At 65.6% G+C, this 18,683-nt stretch overlaps 2 protein-coding genes across 2 annotated transcripts; one reads left to right on the forward strand and one right to left on the reverse strand.

The window, feature by feature from the left end:
• Window positions 1-137: 137 nt before the first annotated feature.
• STRN4 (striatin 4) lies at window positions 138-14,897 on the reverse strand. Its single transcript, XM_090051343.1, has 19 exons — window positions 14,260-14,897; window positions 13,117-13,312; window positions 10,677-10,780; window positions 10,350-10,423; window positions 10,097-10,175; window positions 8,739-8,927; window positions 7,262-7,412; window positions 6,486-6,636; window positions 5,342-5,452; window positions 5,098-5,216; window positions 4,362-4,537; window positions 4,082-4,129; window positions 3,488-3,609; window positions 3,096-3,263; window positions 2,704-2,844; window positions 2,149-2,250; window positions 1,869-1,955; window positions 1,488-1,669; window positions 138-1,188 (listed from the first exon to the last, which is right to left on the reverse strand). The coding sequence occupies exons 1-18, from the start codon at window positions 14,895-14,897 to the stop codon at window positions 1,500-1,502; spliced, it is 2,826 nt and encodes a 941-aa protein (XP_089907469.1). The 3' UTR covers window positions 138-1,188; window positions 1,488-1,499.
• Window positions 14,837-17,005, forward strand: FKRP (fukutin related protein). Its single transcript, XM_090056173.1, has one exon. The coding sequence runs from the start codon at window positions 14,925-14,927 to the stop codon at window positions 16,428-16,430; it is 1,506 nt and encodes a 501-aa protein (XP_089912299.1). The 5' UTR covers window positions 14,837-14,924; the 3' UTR covers window positions 16,431-17,005.
• The last annotated feature ends 1,678 nt before the right edge of the window (window positions 17,006-18,683 follow it).

Raw genomic sequence — 18,683 nt, forward strand, 5'->3', positions numbered from 1 at the left:
TACCGGCCCCAGGACCCGGCCTGCCCTCGCCCCCCGTGCCGGGCGCCCCAGCCTACCCGGCGCTGTTCCTCTGTGCTGTGACCAAGGCGCAGCCATGATCTGGTGTCGCAGGGAGGGTGCAAACCAGGAGCCGGTGGCTTATTCCAAAGGGGGTTTATTGAGGTGGGATCTTCCCAGCGGCCGCGGCCCCCTTGGGGTTTGCCGGGCCCGGGACAGAGGAAAGAAAGAACCCGATGGAGTCAAATAAATACACGGTAAAAAGCCAAACGGCGGTAAAAAGGCTCCGGTTGCTCACCTGCTAGTGATGGGAGGGGCCGGGGGGGGGCCTAGCTCCGTGTCCCCCCCTGCCCTCCCTTTCCCAGGGGCTGGGTCCTGGGGTGCTGGCGGGGAGGAGTCCCCCGAGGCACCGGTGGCCGGGACTATCACACAGTGATAACGGGGTTGTGGGCCCGGGGCCTCGGTTTCCTTTATACACAATATACAAAGAGGCAGGGGCTGGGGGTCACCGGCTTGGGGGGGCACCCAGGGGGTGCTCTGGGCTGGGGGGGACTGGGGGCAGGGGGCCAAGGATTCCCACCCACTCTTCTAGCCTGCTCGCCTCCCAGGGCTGGGACAGAACCCCGGGCATCCGGGTCCCCACCGCCCCCCACCCCGCTTCGACCGAGACCCCCTCCCCCTCCCAGAGCTGGGACAAAACCCAAGTGTCCAAGGCCCCCAGCTGAGCAGATCCCCCCACCCCCCTTAGTACTGGGAAAAGAACCAGGCGTCCTGGTGCGTGCTCTGCTCTGGGGGGAGGGGGAGAGCATCCAAGTGCAGGGCCCCAATCCCCCCCCCCCATGCAAAGCCGGCAGTAGTGTTACGTGGGGGCCCTTGTGCGCAGCCCCTTGAGGCCCCCACCCGCCATGGGCCAGCCAGGAATTATTGCTGCAATTCAAGGGGGGGTCTTTGCCACCCCTGCACCCCCAACCCAGGCCTGGGGGGGCAGCCAGGCTGGAGCCCCCACAGCTCCCTGGCTGGGGGGTGGGTAGCAGGGCAGGACCCTAGGGGGCCAGGACTGGTGCAGCTGGGGGTCCAGTCTGGGTCCGGGGGTGCAGGGGTGCTATGAAGCTTCAGAGCAGCCCCCCCACTGTCTGCCAGGAGTCACATGACTGCCAGGCCCAACCCCCTGCTGGGGGGGGCAGGACCCACCTGGGGAAAGAGGAGGCGAGGATGGGGGAGGGGCGGGGAGGCCCCCAGACCCCAAGGACCATCCCCATGGGATCCTGCGCCACTCACCCCGCCTTCATTCCTGCCCCCTAGCCCATCGGCCCCCGCCCTGACTCAACTCTAGCCCCACGCCTAGGCTCCACCCCACCTACCTGCAGCCCCACCCCCAAACCCTACCCAACAGACCTCCTGCCCCTCCCACCCAACTGTAGCCCTGCCCCCAGCCTCCAGCGCATTCACTTGCTGGGCCCGCCCCCTCTCTACAAGCCCCGCCCCCTCACCTGCAGCCCCGCTCACACGAAGACCTTGGCCAGGGCATCAGCGCCGGCCGAGGCGCTCAGGGCCTTGCAGGGGTGGAAGGCCACGGCGTGGATGGCCTCCTCGTGCTTCTTGCGGTGCGCCGTGATCTCCTGCACACACGTCTTGTTGTCCAAGTGCCACAGGCGCAGCGAGCAGTCGTGGCCTGGGGGATGGGGTGAGGCCCCCCCTTCAGTGCTCACAGGGCAGGGAAGGAACCCAGGTGTCCGAGCTCCCGGCCCTGCCATCTTGCTCTTAACTGCTGTGCCCCACTTCCCCCCTGGTGCTGGGAAAAGAATCCAGGAGTCCTGGTCCCACTGCCCCTTCCTGGGCTCCCCGAGCCCTGGCCCACTCATGACACTTACTCCCCGACATGAGGAAGATGCCGTTGGGGTCTGCAGCCAGGCAGGTCACAGCGTCCAAGTGGGCCACCATGGAGTGCATGGTCTTGCCTGGGGAGCAGCGCAGAGTGGGTGGTCAGTGCCACCAGGACCACCCTGCGCCGGCTCTCTATGGAGGGAGTGGGGGCACACAGGCCAGAGCTGCTGGGGGGGGGGGAGATGGCACTGGGCACCAGCAGGGAACAGAAGCGGGGGATGGGGAGGAGTTGGCGTGATCCTGGCAGCCCTGGCAAGTCTGTCCTACCCGTGCGGTTGTCCAGGAAGCGGATGCTGCGGTCATCATGGGCTGTGATGGTGAGGGGCTGGCCCGGATGGCTCACCACCTGGTTGATCTGGTTGTATCCTGCTGGGGGGTGTTTAGGGGGGCAGGAGTGAGACCCAGGGGTCCTGGTCTCCTAGGGCAACCCCCCAGCCCACCTCAATCCACCAGGCCACACTGTCCGCAGCTGCAGTGCCACCCCAGGAGTCCTGGCTCCCAGTGCCACCCCCTTCCCACCCCAAGTCAAACTACTAGGCCACACTGCCCACAGCTATGGTGACAATCCCGGAGTCCTGGCCCCCACAGCTGCCCCAGCTCAAACCACTAGGCCACACTGCCCTGTAGCTGTGGTGAGAACCCAGGAGTCCTGGCCCCTGCCAGCTCCCTGGGGTGTGCTCTCTTCCCCCAGGCCAAGGTCAGAAAGCAGGAGTCCCGGCTCCGCTCCCCGCATGCCCCCTGCACCAATCCCCACCCCACCCCATCCCCACCAGGCTCGGGATGGAAGCCAGGTCCTGCCCCCCTGCCCTCAGCTGCACTCACCGCTGCCCGCGCGGGACTCCAGCGTGAGGACAGGCCGGGAGGCCTGGGCATCATACAGCACCGTGTCACCTGTGCGGAAGGCAGCCACCACATGGGCCGGCTCTGTGCTGCAGAAGGCCACCGAGGTCGGGGTCCCATGTTCTGGGGGGGGCGGGGGGGAGAGCAGGGATGATGGAGGCTTCTCTCTGGACTGAGGCACCGCAGCCGCACCGAGCTCCTGCCCCCCGCCCTGACGTGCTCTGGGGTGCGACATGCTGATGGCGCGCTGCAACACCTCCCCTCTCCCGCCACGGAGCCACAGACAGAACGCAGGGGTCCTAGTGCCCTCCCACCACATTCCCCAGGTGAGGCTCGAACCCAGGAGTCCTGCACCAGGTGCGGGGGTTACTCACCACTGTCCGCACTGTAGGTGCTGAGGCAGGAGGGGCTCCCGCTGGGGTCCCAGAGGCGTATGGTGCCATCGGCCGAGCAGGACACCAGGCGGCCCCGCGTGGGGCAGAAGGCCAGGCCCCACACTGCGTCTGTGTGGCCCTCCAGGACAGTGCCCAAGACGCCCGGGTCTGCGCCAGAGCAGGTGCAGGTCAGGAGGAGAGGCAAGGGGCTGTCCCCAGCCCTGCTCCCGGCGTGGCTTGCTCTGCGCCGGGCTGCACAGCATGCTGGGAGACCACAGGGCCAGGGTTGTACCCCCACACCTCCTCCAACCAGATGCTGCTGGGACCATGCTCTTCCCCAGCAGGGGGAGAGACGTGTGTGGGGGGCGGAGGGGGGCACACGCTGCACCCACCGTAGCCATCGTAGGGATCCATGCCCAGCTCAGGGACCCGCCAGCAGCGGATGGAGGCGTCCATGCCGCCGCTGTAGCAGAACTCACTGTTGCAGCCCATGGCTACGGACAGCACCGGGCCTCTGCGGGGTGAGAGACCAGGGAGAGGGGGAAGGCTGAGGGGATCCCTAGTGTCCTCCCTGGCCTTTCCCACAATGCCCAGCAGGCAGCAACAGCGAGAGTCACAGGACGATGCCGGCAGGCAGGGAGCAACAAGGCAAATGGGATGTGATCAACTGGATCCTGGCTGCGGACGCCCCCCCGGCTGCTCACAGCAGCACTGAGGGGCAGCTGGGGGGGTGGTACAGCCCCAGCCCGAGCAAGCTGCGTTGAACTGTCTGAGCAGGGGGTCTCACCTCCACACCTGGTCCCTGGGGGACTGGGGAGCAGAATGAGGCCCCTTGGGGAAGCCAGTGCCAGCAGGGCTCCTCCTCTACCCCAGCCCAGTGTGGTAGCCCCCAGGGACCCCCAGAGCAGGGCAGGGGGGTACTATGTGTGGCGACCCGTTGTCCAGGCCAGGACCGGCAGTGGCAGCCTCCCCGCGCTGGGACCCACCTGTGCGCCCTGAAGGCGTAGACCGGCTCCACATCCAGCGCAGTGTTCCTGGGGGGAGGGGAGGGGAGGGTGGTTAGGGGCTGCACGGGTAAGGACCCCCTGCCCCACTGCAGGGACTCACAAGGGGCTGAAACTGTGGCTCCTAATCTCCCCAGGTCCTGTTCTGCCCCCCACCCCTGTCTAGCCCTACCCTTACCCCACTGCACCCTGGCCCAGGCCAGCTCCTTCTGCCCCCCCACCTCGTTTGTCCCCCAGTCCACCCCGCTCTGCCCCCACCCACTTTTTGGCGGCAACCGTCTTCTGCAGGTTCCACAGCTTGAGCGTGCCGTCCTCAGAAGCGGTGACGAGTGCGGCCTCAGCGTGATGGAAGGCCAGCGCCCGGATCCCATCATAGTGGCTGCGCAGCGTGAACTTGGGGTTCCAGGTCTTCTTGAAGGCGTCCTTGCTGTCCGACAGCTGGGGGCAGAGGGGAACTGGGGAATCAGCTGGGTACAGAAACTCTTCTCCTGCCTTGTCCAGCCTGGCCCGGCCCGGCCTTCTCCCCCTGGGCTGGTTTTTCCCGGTGCTGCTAGCTGTCATCTCTCTGCAGGGTCCCGCTACACCCACATACAGGGCTGGAGCTGGGTGAGCCCCGGAAAGGGGACTGGTGGTTAACATGCTTCAAACTCATGCTGCAGAGTCAAGAGCCAGGGGAAAGGAAAAGTGAAAGGGGGCAGGGAGCCCGGGCTGGCCCTGGCGGGAAGCAACTGGGCGCTGGTCAACCTGGCTGAGGTGGTAGGTGCTCTGCCAGGCCCCAGGGGTCAGAGCTCAGCCTATGTGAGAATGACCCAGAGCTCAGATCCAGGGCTTTCTGGGCCTGGCTGATGGGAGCTGCAGCCCTGAGTGCTCAGTTTGCTCTTCTGGGCCTCTGGGTGCCAGGTGAACAGGCTCAGACTGGTGTTGCTGGGACACAGAAAGGGCAGCTAGGCACCCACTGGATAGGGACCCTTGCGAAGGGCTGGATGGGGACTACTCACATCGCAGCTGAGCTCATTGTCGTTGGTGACGGTGAGGTCAGCGAGGTCTCCCAGGCTCACCTCCCCGCCCCCGATGGTGTCCATGATGAAGACATCAGAGGAGAAGCTCAGCGAGCCGGCTGCAGGGGCAAGAAGGGGGTGCTGGGCAGGGGGTATCTGCTGGATCTAGGGACCCCTGGACATGCTATGGGTCCCTGTAACAGACCCCTCCTCTGAAACTGGGACACCCCGTGTCCAGTGGTACCTTCATGGGGTCGTGGTGAGGCCACAGCTGTCGGGCCGGCCGGCTTGGGAGGCAGCCCATCTACGTCACGCAGGTCAGCTAGCATGCCCTGCAGCTTGACGCGCCTCGTCTCTGTGGGGGAGGAAGGAGCACAGGTCACGGCCCTGGCACCCCCACAGCTGCAGTGCTGCCCTGGGGGAGTCTTTGGAGTGTATCATGTAGCTGGCATCACAACAACCATTGCAAATCTCTCTGCTGGTTCAGCTGGTGCCCTGCCCCATCCTCCGGGGGCACTGTAGGAGCTGGCAAGGCCCTTTCACCCCTGTTACGGGGGTAAGGAGATGTGTAGCAGGCTGGCTGGCAGAGGTTGGCATGAGGCTGCACACATCAGGGTCTGGAGGATGGCTGGCTGTAGGGGGGGTCCTGTGAGGCCAGTGCAGCCAGGAAAAAAAGGACTGTGCCAAATTTAAGACGGTAAGAGACTTCATTTGAGCTAAGTAATCTCCCAACCTGCTACAGCACCTTGAAGGGGCGGAAAGCGAGTGCATACAAGCCCTGGGGCATCGAAGTAGTAGGTGCCTTCCTTTGTAGCAGGGACACGTCCCGGCCTCTGCCCAGGGTCTCTCAAGCATCTATTAACAACCCTTGACAGCAACACAACATTGGCTGCCGGCAGTCGCTCAGTACATGCACCAGGCCCTGGCCCTGCCCCCACAGGCAACAGATCTGTTTGGACCAGGTTTGTTGCGTGTCTCCCTGGCTCTGTCCCTGCAGCCAGGGACACAGCTCTGGGGGGACAGGAGGCTGTCAGGGGAGTCTGGACCCCCATGGGCTAAAGTGGGGGGAACAGATGCACACAGGTTGAGGCATTTTGCACTGAGAACCAGCCAAGGGCAGAGGCAGGGGCCACGGGTGCTGCTGGTGATGTGGAGTTTGTGGGGGTCAGCAAGCCTACCTGGGCAGGTGCGGGGGGGCAGCACAGGGCTGGGAGGCTATGGAGATCCAGAGGGACCAAACAGCCTGACAGGTGGAGCCGGCCAAGCAGAGAAGGGAGGGAGGAATGGAAACTGCTTTAGGGTGACACCTGATAACAGGGTTTGTGCAGGCTGTGCCAAGGCAGCTGGGGGACCCTGGGCCCAGTCCCAGCCTGGCCCTCTACCCATACCCAAGTCAATGGTGTCCCCGGAGCGCCGCCCACCGGTTGAGCCCTCGCTGTTCTCGCCAGAGCCCAGGAAATCGAACTCGCCAAGGGCGTCCTCCGAGTCCTCATCGTCATCCTCGTCCTCCACCTCAGGCAGCAGGGTCTTGGCTGGGACCTGCTGGCAGAGAGAGGGGTCATCAGCCCCTTTGTGGGGGGTGGGTGGGCACTTTACTAGTGAGCGAGCACAGGACACCTCCGTCTGCACCAGCCACCCCTTCCCCAAGCTGACTGCCCACAGGACTGGAGCGGGGGTGGCTGCCACCCACAAAGAGTTAACTGCTTTATATCAGGAACCCCCAGCACAGCTGGGTCCCCCACCCCTTTCCCAATTCCATCACATGATTTGGGCAAGCCCCTCTCTGCCTCAGTTGCCCCAGCTTTAACAGGAGCTGGATGTCAGTGCACACTGCAGGACAGGCCACAGGCCTGAGTTCAGATGGCCGGGGCTGGAAGTCATTGTGGCTGGTGGCTTCTGCTTTGGTCCCTGTGCCCCCTGGATTGGAAGGCCAATGTCCCCCCGTCCACCCAGGCAGACACAGGGCAACAAGGAGTTAAAGCCACAGCAGCCCTCCTCAAACCCTTAACCCTGCTGGGGAAACTGAGGCAGGGGAACAAAGTGGGGCATGGAGCCCAGGCTCTCAGCATCTCCCCACCCCACATGCTGTGCTCCCTTCCCAGGGTGGGGAGGAAAGGAGAGGAGAGAGGGACCCGGGGATCCCCACGCCTGGCCCTGCCTTTACTCGCTGCTTCTTGTGCTGGCGCGGGGCCTGGAGGGGGAGGCCCTCCCCGTCCTCCTCCTCATCGCTGTCCTCATCCTCGCAGTGCTGCAGGAAGGGGATCTGGTCCAGCACGGCACCGCCCAGTCGCTCGCTCGACTCCTTCCCCGCATTCCTGCCCATGGGCATGGAGACATGGTCACTGCAAGGGCCTGGCCGGCCCACACCCCTCACTGGGGAAGCAACCCCTTACCCTGGTGGTCCCTGGGCTCAGGGAGGAAGGTCACATAGCATCCCGGCTCCTGGCAGAGCCATTCCCATGCTCACGGGCCCTCCCAGCCCCTAGAGTTGTGGTCTTAATGCTGCAGAGACTGACCCCCCTCTCCTGCCATCCCAGCAAAGCCCCCCTCATGTTGAGTGCCAAGTGCCTGGGCCCAGGCTGGGGTGAGTCTGACACCCCTGAGCCGGACAAGAGGTCACAATCTTTCTGCCTCGTGGGCTGGGTGGGAGATGCTCAAGCCGGATGAGGCTGGTGGTCCTGATCCAGCACCTGGAGTGGGTGCAGCGGAGTCCCACCCAGCACGACCGAGTGGGATGGGTGGGGCCAGCGCAGCCCTGATCCCCTGCTTTCTGCTCCGGGTGTCAGGGGTTTTTAAGCCCCCCGCAGAGGTGGTGGGTGCTGCAGCCCAGGCTGGGGATGCGACTGGGCTGTGCCAATGCTCCTGCTGGCACTGACCCCGCAGGGTCCTGTCTGGAGAGTCTTGCCCCTGAGCTTGGGCTCAGCTCCACACTGCACTGGGGCAGAAACTGATTTCCCCTCTGCTCAGAGTGGCCCGGACTGGGGAGTTTTACCTTCCTCTGCAACGGGGGCACGGCCTCAGCCTAAGGTCTCTGAAGTGTCCATGACACCGCCGGGAGCAGCAGCAGAACATTGCCCCCCCCCACGGCTTCCCTGCTTAACAGGGGGCAGGGGTGACTGTGTTGTGTTGCTCAGAGGCTCGATGCTGTATGTGTCTGGGGCAGTTTGCATGGGCCTGATCCTGCCTCAAGCAGGGGTTGGATTGGACGTGACCCCTGGAGCTCCCTTCCAGCCCCACGGCTCTAAGATTTCTGATTTTATGATCCAACTGCAGAGGGCAAGGGGGCTTGGCCCCAATCCAGCTGCACAGGGGGAAGCAGGTGTGGCCCAGCCCTGCAGGAGGAAGGGGGCACAGTCTAGCTCTGATCCACCCATTGCTCCCCTCCTACCAAATTTCCCAGCCTGTAAGGAGCCCCTTGGGCTAGATGCCATGACTCTGTAGGCCCGATTTGGCCTGAGGGCCAGAGATTGAGCATCCCTGATCTGGATCATGTGGCAGGCGCCCCCATCCTCCTCACAGCAGAGACCCCCTCTTCCACTGCAGCTAGACTTCCCTCCCCCTATTTAGGGGCCCAGCTCCAGGAAGAGGGGCCCATGGTAATGCCCCTTCCAGGGGGGAGGGCATTCACAGCATGCGCTCACCTCTTGATCTGCTCCTCAATCTGCTTGGCGAGCAGGGACTGGCCGCTGGGAAGACCCCCTGGGCCAAGCCCTCCATTGCTGGGTTGGGCGGCGCCATTCAGCTCCACAGAGCAGCGGCCCAGCAGTGAGCGCACCCGCTTGGAGCGCATGTCCAGGATGGTGTCCGTGTAGCCCACCTCCTCCAGGTATCTGATGAAGAGGAGGGAAGAGTCAGGCGAGCTAAGAGTGAGGTGGGGGGGAAGGTCTTCAAGATCTGAGAGCACCACTGTGGCCCCACTGCAGATACCAGATTGGGTGGGGCTGGCTCCACAGAAAGCAGCTGCAGCCCTGGGGGCCCTTGTCTTTGCCTGGCACCAAGATGGAGTCTCTGATTGACCTCGAGATCAAGCTATGGACCCCCCATCCCTGGAGGTGCTCAAGGTGGGGGTTGGACAGCCACTGGTTGGGGGTGGTGTCCTAGGGGTTCTGTTGTATGGAGGTCCCAGGCTTCTGGGCTTTGCTGGTCCCCACTGTCTTCTGCTCCAGGTGTCAGGGGGGTTTTAAGCCTTCTCCAGAGATGCTGGGTGCACCCCAGGCTGGGGGTGGGGACAGGGCTGTGCCAGTGCTCCTGCTGAGACTCAAATCCAGAGGGTCCGGGCTAGAGAGTCTTGCCCCTCTGAGCAGGTTCAGACCGATACCGCACTGGGGTCAGGAAGGGATTTCCCTCTCCTGGTCAGAGTGGTATGGACTGGGAGGGTTTGCCTTCCTCTGTAATGAGGACACGGCCTCTGCCTGGGATCTCAAGCTTATATTAGCAACCCCTGGCAGCAGCAGGACATTGGCTGCCATGGTCCCCCTGCTTTCCCTGGGGCAGGTTCGGGTGTGATGTCTGTGCTGTGTCAGGGTTGACAGCAATTTTATGTCGGATGGATTATGGATTTGTCTGGGCTGGTTTAGACAGGGCTGATCCTGCCTCAGGCCGAGGCTGGACTAGATGTGACTGGCTGGAGATCCCTTCCAGCCCCCACTTTAGGATTCCATAAAACCCTGACAGACAGAGCTCTCAAGAAGTGCTGGGTGTCAAACCGAGGAGCAGTCAGAGGCAGGGCCTTGCCTTCATATGCCCATGGAAGCTGCTTTGGCCGCCACCAAAATGCAGCTGTTTCTGGGGCAGAATGTGGAGGGAGCTGGCACATCGGTGGGCGGTGACACGTCTGAGTGTAACAAAGAGGGAAGGGTTGAAGAGGTGTGGAACAAGCTGGGACAGGTGAAGGGTGAGAAGTGGCCAGAGACCCACCTAAGGGCACGACTGGCCCCCTGCTCCCTGCCCCATGGGGCTGCCCCAGCCTCTCCGCCCAGCCAGCACTCCCCATACTCACTGCCGCAGCAGCTGGCGCCCTTCTTTCCATACCAATGGGTTGCTGTCAAGCGAGGCCATCTCGGCTGGGCCGTTGGACACTGGAAGGAAGGAGAGGACAGGCAGCACCAAGGCATGTGTGTCCCTGATGTCTGGCATTACATAACCCCCTCTCCCTGATGCCCCCCCCAGCAGTTTGAAGCCAAGCCCCCAGCAAACACTGATGAGTCCAGACTGCCTTGTTGCTGGACCCCAGGCCCAACTGGGCTTGGTACCTGGTTCCGATGGATCCGCCCTCTTCTCCCCCTGGCTGGGCTCGGTCCCGAACTTCAGCTTGTGATACTTGGACCTGGGAGGAGCAGAGAGGCTGAGCCTGGTCCCCCCTGGGAGCACAGGCAGCTGGGTGGGGAGAGCATAGCTGCTCTGTCCACACCACCGAAAGAACCCAGGAGTCCTGCGCTGGGCTCCATCTGGAGCACAAAACTGTGTCTTCTGGGGCTGGAAACCTGGCCACAGCTGAAGATTTCACGCCCATGGGACCCAAGCAGCCCCATGCCCTCTCCCAGGTCCCCCCCCACCCCTTTGGCAGCAACGGGCCGCACCTCTCCTGCTTCAGGGCATACTCCAGCATCTTGATCCGCCGCACCAGGTCTGTCTTGAGGTTCTCTTGGCCCTTCCTCTCACCCTGCAGAAACACCACCTGGGCCTGCAAGGGGGAAGCCAGAGCTGGGCATCACTCAGGGTCCAGAGGACAAGGGGCTGTCCCCACACCCCCAAGAGCCTCAGAGTTCAGAAGAAGGCCGATGCCCCACCTCACTGCACTCATGCTACCTCTACTCAGCACTGGGGAGGCCACATCTGGAGTACAGAGTCCAGTTTTGGGCCCCCCACAACAGAAAGGAGGCAGACACATTAGAAAGAATCCAGTGGAAGGCAACAAAAGTGGTTGGGGGGCTGGAGGACGTGACTTGTGAGGAGAGGCTGAGGGAACTGGGCTGATTTAGTCTGGAGAAGGGATGACTGAGTGGGGATTGAATAGCAACCCCCAGCCCTGAGCCTCCACCTTTCTCCCATCTGCCAGGTCTCTTTCCTCACAGCGCCAGGGCATCAGACAGAGGATGCCTGTTGTGAACCCCCAACCTCCTCCACTGCTTGTGTGTAAAGTGTTGTGTTGGTGGCAGGGGACCCTGCTCATCCCCCTACTTCGCAGAAGCCGACTGAGCCGGTACCAGAGATGCAGGTTGGGTCCCGGCTGGATGCCACTCAGCCAGCCTCTGCCCCAGTGCACAAGCCAAACCTGTGCTCCAAGACCCCCTGGCTCCGTGCCTAATGTGGTCAGGTGCCCACAGGCCAGGACAGAGCAGCATCTGGCCCTTCCTAGCCAAAGGGCTTGCGAGTGCAGGGCTTGCTGGGTCTGGAGTCAAAGTGCTAATCTGAAGTGCAGCGATCTCTCCAGAGAAGCCCTGCAAACACCCCTCCTGGGGCCAACCCCTTGCACCTGCGGTGAACCACAGGACAGGAGAATCCCCCCCACCTAAGGCAGCAACCCCCAGGTCTGCAGGCACCAGGCCAATGGTCCACACGCTGGCCGCAGGTGCCGCAAAACCCACGTGACGCTGGATAGACCTTCCCCTGCCTTGACTGGCTTCATCTCCCCTAGGAAAGGAGGAGCGGAGGGAAGAGGCTGAACCGAGCTGCTGCAGGTGAAGCTACAGGGGTAGCACGTGATGCCAAGGTCAAAGTCAGCACCGCGCCCACCTTTGGGCCAGCCCAAATGCCCGTTTCCAGCTGGGTCGTTTAAGGACAACCTTTGGTACCAGGCCAGAGACGCCTGACCTGCTGCGACCCACGGACCAGAAGCCGGGGAGCCCCAGCACGGTCAGCACCCCCGGTTGGAGATGGGGCCCAGTCACTCTCTGTCCTCAAGCCCCCACTCCCTGATGGGGGGAAAAAGATGAGGCTTCTGGGTGGCGACCACACCCTGCGAGTGTCCTGGGGCTGCTAGGGAAGCCCTCCCCCTCCCCCTCGCCCAGCCGGCTTCCAGCTTCCTCCGCTCAGTCACGGGACGCGACATCCTCTTTGCCCGGAGGCCACTGCCCTGTGCTGCCCTCTGGGCCCCTCCCCGGATATGCCCTCAGCCTTATCAGCGCTTCCTTATTTTCTCCTGCATCCGCAACACCCCCTGCCCAGCCCTGGCCCCGTCTCCCCGCTCCCGGGAGCTGCAGCCTCGATGCTGCCCCCGCAGCACCTTCCGACCCCTGAACTGCTTGGCTACGACCCTGCCAACACAGAGCCGAGAGCCCCAAAGCCTCCGTGACTGTCCGTGGGGCCTGGGAGCGACCAGCTTTTCCCGGATGAAGCTGCCTGGCACGGCACAGGGAAACCCACCCCCCCGGCCATGTAGGGCACGCGGCGGGACAGCAATGCCCTCCCCGCGCTCCGTCGGGGACCGAGACCCCCAGAGGTCTCGGCTCCGTGTCCAACACCAACACCGGGACTCGAGAAGGCGGCTTCACCGCCCAGATCTGTCAGGGACAGGATCCTCTCCAGACACCTCCTGCGGCTATTCCCCGCTCTGCCCCCGCAGGGGAGATCTGCCCAAATCGTGCCCCCGATGGCGCTGGGTGGGGGTTGCTTGTGGAGCGGGGGAGGCTACAGGGGGACGGTGGCCAAATCCCCCCACCCGTGTCTAGCTCACTCCAAGTGCTCCCAGCTGGCGCGGCAGGGGCCACAGCGGCACCGGGCCCTTCCGGGCGCCCACAGACATGGGCGCAGCACGGGCCTCGCTCACCCCCGCGCCGGCATCTGGCCCATGGGGGGCCAGGAGGTCGAACCCTGCTGGGACTCCACCCTCCCCGGCGGTGACACCCCCTCGACCTCCCTTGCCCGACCCCGACCCCACCCGTTTTCTCCCCATCCCAGGCCCGGCCCCGTTCAGCCCAGTCCGTACTGGAGGCATAACGCCCCCCACCCGCCCCGCGCCCCCCAGGAAGGGCCTACACTCCCCCCCGCGCGCCGTACGGGGGGGCCCAGAGCGCGCACCTGGAGCTCGGCGCGCTCCGCCTCCCAGCGGCTCTTCTCGGCCTCGAAGCGCGCCCACTCGTGCTGGATGAAGTGCAGGATGCCGGGCAGGCTCAGCTCAGAGGCGGCGGCGGCGGCGGCGGCGGGGGGCGCGGGGGGGGGCCGGCCCGGGGGGGGGCCCGGGGCCGGGGGGGGGCCGCGCCGCCGCCCGCTCGGGCTCCATCATGGCCGCCGGCGCTGCCACATCGGGGCCGCTTCCTGCCACGGGCCGCCCGCCGGAAGTGCCCCCCCGCGCGTCGCCAAGGGAACCGCCCCCCCCCCCCCCCGCGCCGGGGCCTGGCAACTGGCACCTCGCGTGACCCCCCGCGGGCGGGCGGCGGGTTTCCTTGGCAACAGACCCCCCCGGGGCAAGCACGGTCCCCCCCAGCAGCCAGGAGGGTTCCCATGGCAACGCCCCCCCTTCTTCTCCTGAGGGGGCGGGGTTCCCATGGCAATGACCCCCCCACAAGAGGAGTTCCCATGGCAACGCCTCCCACAGCATCTTCTCCCCCCGAGGGGGCAGGGTTTCCATGGCAACAGACCCCACCAAGGGGCAAGAATGGCTCCCATGGCAATGACCCCCCACCTCCCCCCTCAGTGGGAAAGGAGGGTTCCCATAGCAACACCCTCCCACCCCTCCTCCTGAGGGGGCAGGAATGGTTGCCATGGCAATGCCCCCCTCCTCCCCTCAGCAGGCAGGGAGGGTTGCCATGGCAACACCCCTCTTCCTCCAGACCCTTCCCCTCCAGAGGGCAGAAAGGCTTCCCATGGAAACAGTGGCCCCCCCGCTTGCCGCTTTGCTCCCCCCTCAGGAAGGGGGGGGATTCCCATGGCAACAGGGATCCACCACGGGTGCCCCTCAGGTGGGGGGTCTCCAATCCAGCAACTGTCCCCGCCTCAGGTTAGGTCCCCCTCATCACGCTGCAGGTTCCCATGGCAACACCCCCGCCAGGTCACGCCCGCCCCCAGCAGGCAATGGGGTTTCCATGGCAACAGGGCCCACCCAGTCCCACCCAGGGCTCCTCCCCAGACCCGGCAGCCCCATAGTGCTAGGTGGCGGGTGGGGGGGGGGGGGGGAGCCTGGTGCAACGCCGTCGTGTTCCCCCCCAGCCTGAGTTTCCCTGCTCGAGCCCGTCGCGCCCAGCCCCGGCCGCAGAGGGCAGCCCGTCTCCGCCCCTCGGGCGCCCACCCTCGCGAGGCGGCGGCGGCGGCGGCGGGGCGGCCCGTCGACACACGACGGACACGGCGGGGCGAGTAGCGACCGGCGCCCAGCTCGAGGCGGCGCTAACAGGGACCGGTTTCTTGTCGAAGCCGCCGGGCTCGGGCCTCCGCGTCTCCGCCGGGGCTTGCAGGTGCCCGCCGAGGGATGTGGGGGGCAGGACGCTTGCCGGGAGCGGGGCCGCCCCCGGCTCTGAGCGATGTAGAGGGCCGCGAACCGCTCGGGCGAGGCGAGATGCCACAGGGCGTCTCGTGCGGAGCCCGGGCCTCAGGCGCCTCCCTCGGGGAAGCTGCCGGCGCGGCCCCCGGCCCCCGCGAGCCGTGCGCGCAGGCGGGAGCTCGAAGCGAGCAAGGCCCCGCGGCTGGGGGCCCGGGGGGGGCGGGCCGAAGCTCCGCCCGCAGCTGCACGGCGATTGGCCTGGTGCGGCCGTCACGTGAGGGACGCGCGGCAAGGCCATTGGCTGGCGGAGACGGAGAGCGGGGGGCCCGGCGGCGCGTGCGCCGTGCGCCGGGCCGGGCCGCGCCGCGCCGCGCCGGGGGCCCATGGGGCGGGGGCCGCCTCGGGCCGCGCCATGCGGCTCACGCCGTGCCAGGGCGTGCTGGCGCTCGCCATCGCGCTCAACCTGCTCGTCCTGTACTACGTGTCGCGCTTGCAGCGGCGGGTGCTGCGGCGGCCCCGGGCCCGCGGCCCGCCGGGCGCCTGGCTCCCGCCGCCGCGGCCCGGCGTCACCGTCGTGCTGCGGGAGTTCGAGGACTTCGAGAACTACGTGGCCGACGTGGCGCGCGGCTTCCTGCGCCAGCGGCCGGAGCGGCCCGTGCTGGTGGTGGCGGACGCGCCGCCCTACCCGCCGCTGCGCCTGCCGCCCGCCCCCGGCGCCCGGCTCGTGGTGCTGCGGCCGGGCCCCGACCAGCCCGCCGCGGCCTGCAGGCCCGAGGCCCACGTGAGCACGGAGTTCGTGGCGCTGGTGCCGGACGGCGTGCGGGCGGACGGGGCGGGGCAGCTGGACCGCATGCTGGAGGCGCTGCGGGCCGAGCGGGGCAGCGTGCGGCTGGTGGCGGCGCCGGTGCGCTCCGTGCTGCCCCTGCAGTGCCTCGACCTGCGCGTGAGCCTGCGGGAGTGGCTGGCCACGTACAGCGCGGCGCCCTCGCCCCGGCTCTGCGGGGCGCTCCGGGGCGACGCCGTGGTCCTGCTGCGCGCCAGGGACCTCTTCAACCTCTCCGCGCCCTTGGCCCAGCCCCTGCTCACCTCCCTCTTCATCCAGACGGCGCTGCGGGGCTGGGCTGTGCGGGTCCTGGACGTCTCCTTCTCCTCGCTGCACCAGCCCCTGCTCAGCTCCTCGCACAACCAGTGGAAAGCCGAGCGGCGTGCCCAAGCCAGCCGGCGGAGGCTCTTCCAGGACTTCGGCATCAAGCGGGTGGTGCTGGAGGACGGCAAGGAGCAGTGGTACGGGTGCACCAAGGAGACCCCGCGCTGCTTCGGCACTGTGCACGACGACACGCCTGAGTACCTCTACCAGGACCGCTGGACCCCCCCCTGCTGCCTCCGGGCCCTCCGCGAGACGGCCCGCTACGTCATCGGCGTCCTGGAGGCGTCCGGCGTGCGGTACTGGCTGGAAGGCGGGACGCTGCTGGGGGCTGCCCGGCACCAGGACATCATCCCCTGGGACTACGACGTGGACCTTGGCATCTACCTGGAGGACATCCCCAACTGCGAGCTGCTGCAGAGCGCAGAGTCGGGCTCCGTCGTGGACGAGAAGGGCTTCGTGTGGGAGAAGGCCATCGAGGGCGACTTCTACCGGGTGCAGTACAGCGAGCACAACCACCTCCACGTCGACCTCTGGCCCTTCTACCCCAAGAACGGTGTGATGACCAAGGACACGTGGATGGACCACCGGCAGGACGTCGAGTTCCCCGAGCACTTCCTGAAGCCCCTGGTGCCCCTGCCCTTCGCCGGCTTCATGGCCATGGCGCCCAACGACCACCGCGGCTTCCTAGAGCTGAAATTTGGGGCCGGCGTCATCGAGAACCCCGAGTATCCCAACCCCGCGCGGAAGAGGCTGGACAAGGGGGCTCTCTGAATGCCTGGCCCACGCCTTCGAGAGAGACCACCCTGGCCGGGGCTGCCAGATGTACCGGTGCAGGACCTACCTGCCCCTCGCTGCCACGGGCCGCCGGCACCAGCCAAGTCCAGCCTGAGCCACAGTGCCGAGGACGGGCTGCATGAAGGGGCAGGTGACCTGGACCGCCAGCTCCCTCAGGTTTGCAGTCAAACGGCTCAGACTTGTCCCATCCTGCCTGGGGCATGGGTTTGTCGGCCGCTTGGGGACGCACAGTGGGGTGAAACACCTCAGGGTCGTGGGGATGAAACCCCTGTGCCCGAGACTGGGGCCAGGCAGCTACCGGGGCTCCGTCTGGTCCACCCTGCCAGGCAGAGAAAGGCCCGAGATGGTCCGGTGTGTCCTGCCTGCCACCGCTTGCACCATCGGCTGGCACCAGAACAGCTCGCGGACACCTGCCCGGGGCTCTGGCCTAAGCTGCGGACGGAAAAGCGTGGGACTTCCCCACTTGTCACGCGCCCGCTGATGAGATTTGTGCCTTGTTTCTGGAAGGCAGGATGTAGGGGAAAAAAAAGGGTCTGTTGGCCGCCATTCAAGCACAGCGTCTCCGTGCTTCTTCCTCCCTGCGTCTTTGCCAGCCAGGATACCCCCCCCCCATTTTGGAGGGTTGATTTTTGGGGGTGGCACACTAGCAAATGTGGTCATTATGTTGCTGCTGCTGCGGTGCTGAGCGGCTGGGGTTTGTCGGCCCTTGGTTCGAACCTGGTTGGAGCGAGGGGAAGGGGAATTTAACAAGCTGAAGCGGAGGTCTGCCCCGAGCAGGGGGAGGCCCCAGGCCTGCGGTGACTGGCCCACGGCACACATGAGGGGCAGCGAGCTCGGGGGATGGGGGCTCTTGGCAATGCCAACTCATAGCTGCATGGGGGAGACGCGAGCCCCCACACCCATTACCTGGGCAGATGCACCCTGCAGGGGAGGTCAGAGCAGGGAAAAGCTTAGCCACCCCCTGTGCCCAGTGAAACCATCTCCCCCTTCCCAGCTGAGTCCATCTCAGAGCCAGGACGTGCCTCTCCAGCCTCAGTTTTCCCTGCTGCAGCTGCAGCCCATTGCTCCTAGTCCCGTCCCCTGCAGCCAGAGACAAGCCCGTCCTCGTCCTCTCTGTTGTTGCCCCAAGACTGGCATCAGATCCCACCTCAGTCTCTTCTCCAGATCCCCCACCCCATGCTCTCCCAGCCTTCCCCCCCCCACCCTCCTGTCTCCCAGCACCTCACTACACTCTCCGCTGGACCCTTCCCAGCCGCCTCCTGGAAGCGCAGGCCCGACCTGCATCTGGGGCTCCCCAGTGCTGGACAAAGCAGGAAAACTGCTGCCCTTGATTTGCAAGCGATGCACTTTCAGGCAGCCCAGGAGGCTGCTGGCTTTTTCTTGCACCCTGTACGTTCGCCTGATCCAACCCCCAAATGAAGCTAGCCGCAGTGGGATTCGAACCTGAACCTGCAAAGCCACCCCCCCTAAAACTTCCCCGTGTTCCCAGACACTCGCTCCGAGGTTGGACCCCTTCCCCTGCGTGCTCTGGGGTGCAGGGTGGAGATTAATAAAGGCCAGATCTTTTTTGGCCCCTTCCTCTTCGTTAATGTTTGGGGTTTTTCCTCTGCAGTCAGAGCAACGGGGATGTGGGAGTTAACCAGGCCGATGCGCCGAGCGGCACCGACGCCCTGGCTGGAGGGTCGTGCTTTCAGGCTCAGGCAGGAATTTTCCCTCTGCTTGTATCAGTACAGATGGGGGGGGTTGCCTTTCTTTCTGGGGGTTCATGGCTTCTGCCTGGGGTCTCCCACGTGCACTGAGCCTGGAGCCCACCAGCCTTAAATTGGGCTTGGGGGTGGGGGGGGTGCTGGGCTAGGGCATCCTGGGCCCCTTACAGAAACAGATCCACAGGCCCAGGATGTAGGCACCCGTTCCCTCCGGCACGGGGCAGAGCCTGCACCGTGTGCCTGTGGTGGCCCCCCTTCTCCGTATGAGCTGCTGCTGGGATGCACCCCCCCGCAGCTCGAGTGCAGGCCGGCGTGACTGCCCAGATCACTGGGGTAAAGCTCCCCCCCAACAAAATGAGCTGGGTCCTCGTGCTGGGGGTACAGGGCATACGTCTTGGGCTTGCAGGGCCGCGGCCAGCAGCGGGCAGCACCCCCGCACACGGTGCCTGGCCCAGGAGCGCGGCCCAGCGGCACCGGCTGGAAGAACCAGGGCCGGCAGCTGAAGGGCTTGGGCCAGTGGGAC

This window comes from Crocodylus siamensis, chromosome 6 (genome assembly GCF_052110815.1).
Source record: "Crocodylus siamensis isolate JL-2025a chromosome 6, ASM5211081v1, whole genome shotgun sequence".
NCBI classification, from domain to species: domain Eukaryota; kingdom Metazoa; phylum Chordata; order Crocodylia; family Crocodylidae; genus Crocodylus; species Crocodylus siamensis.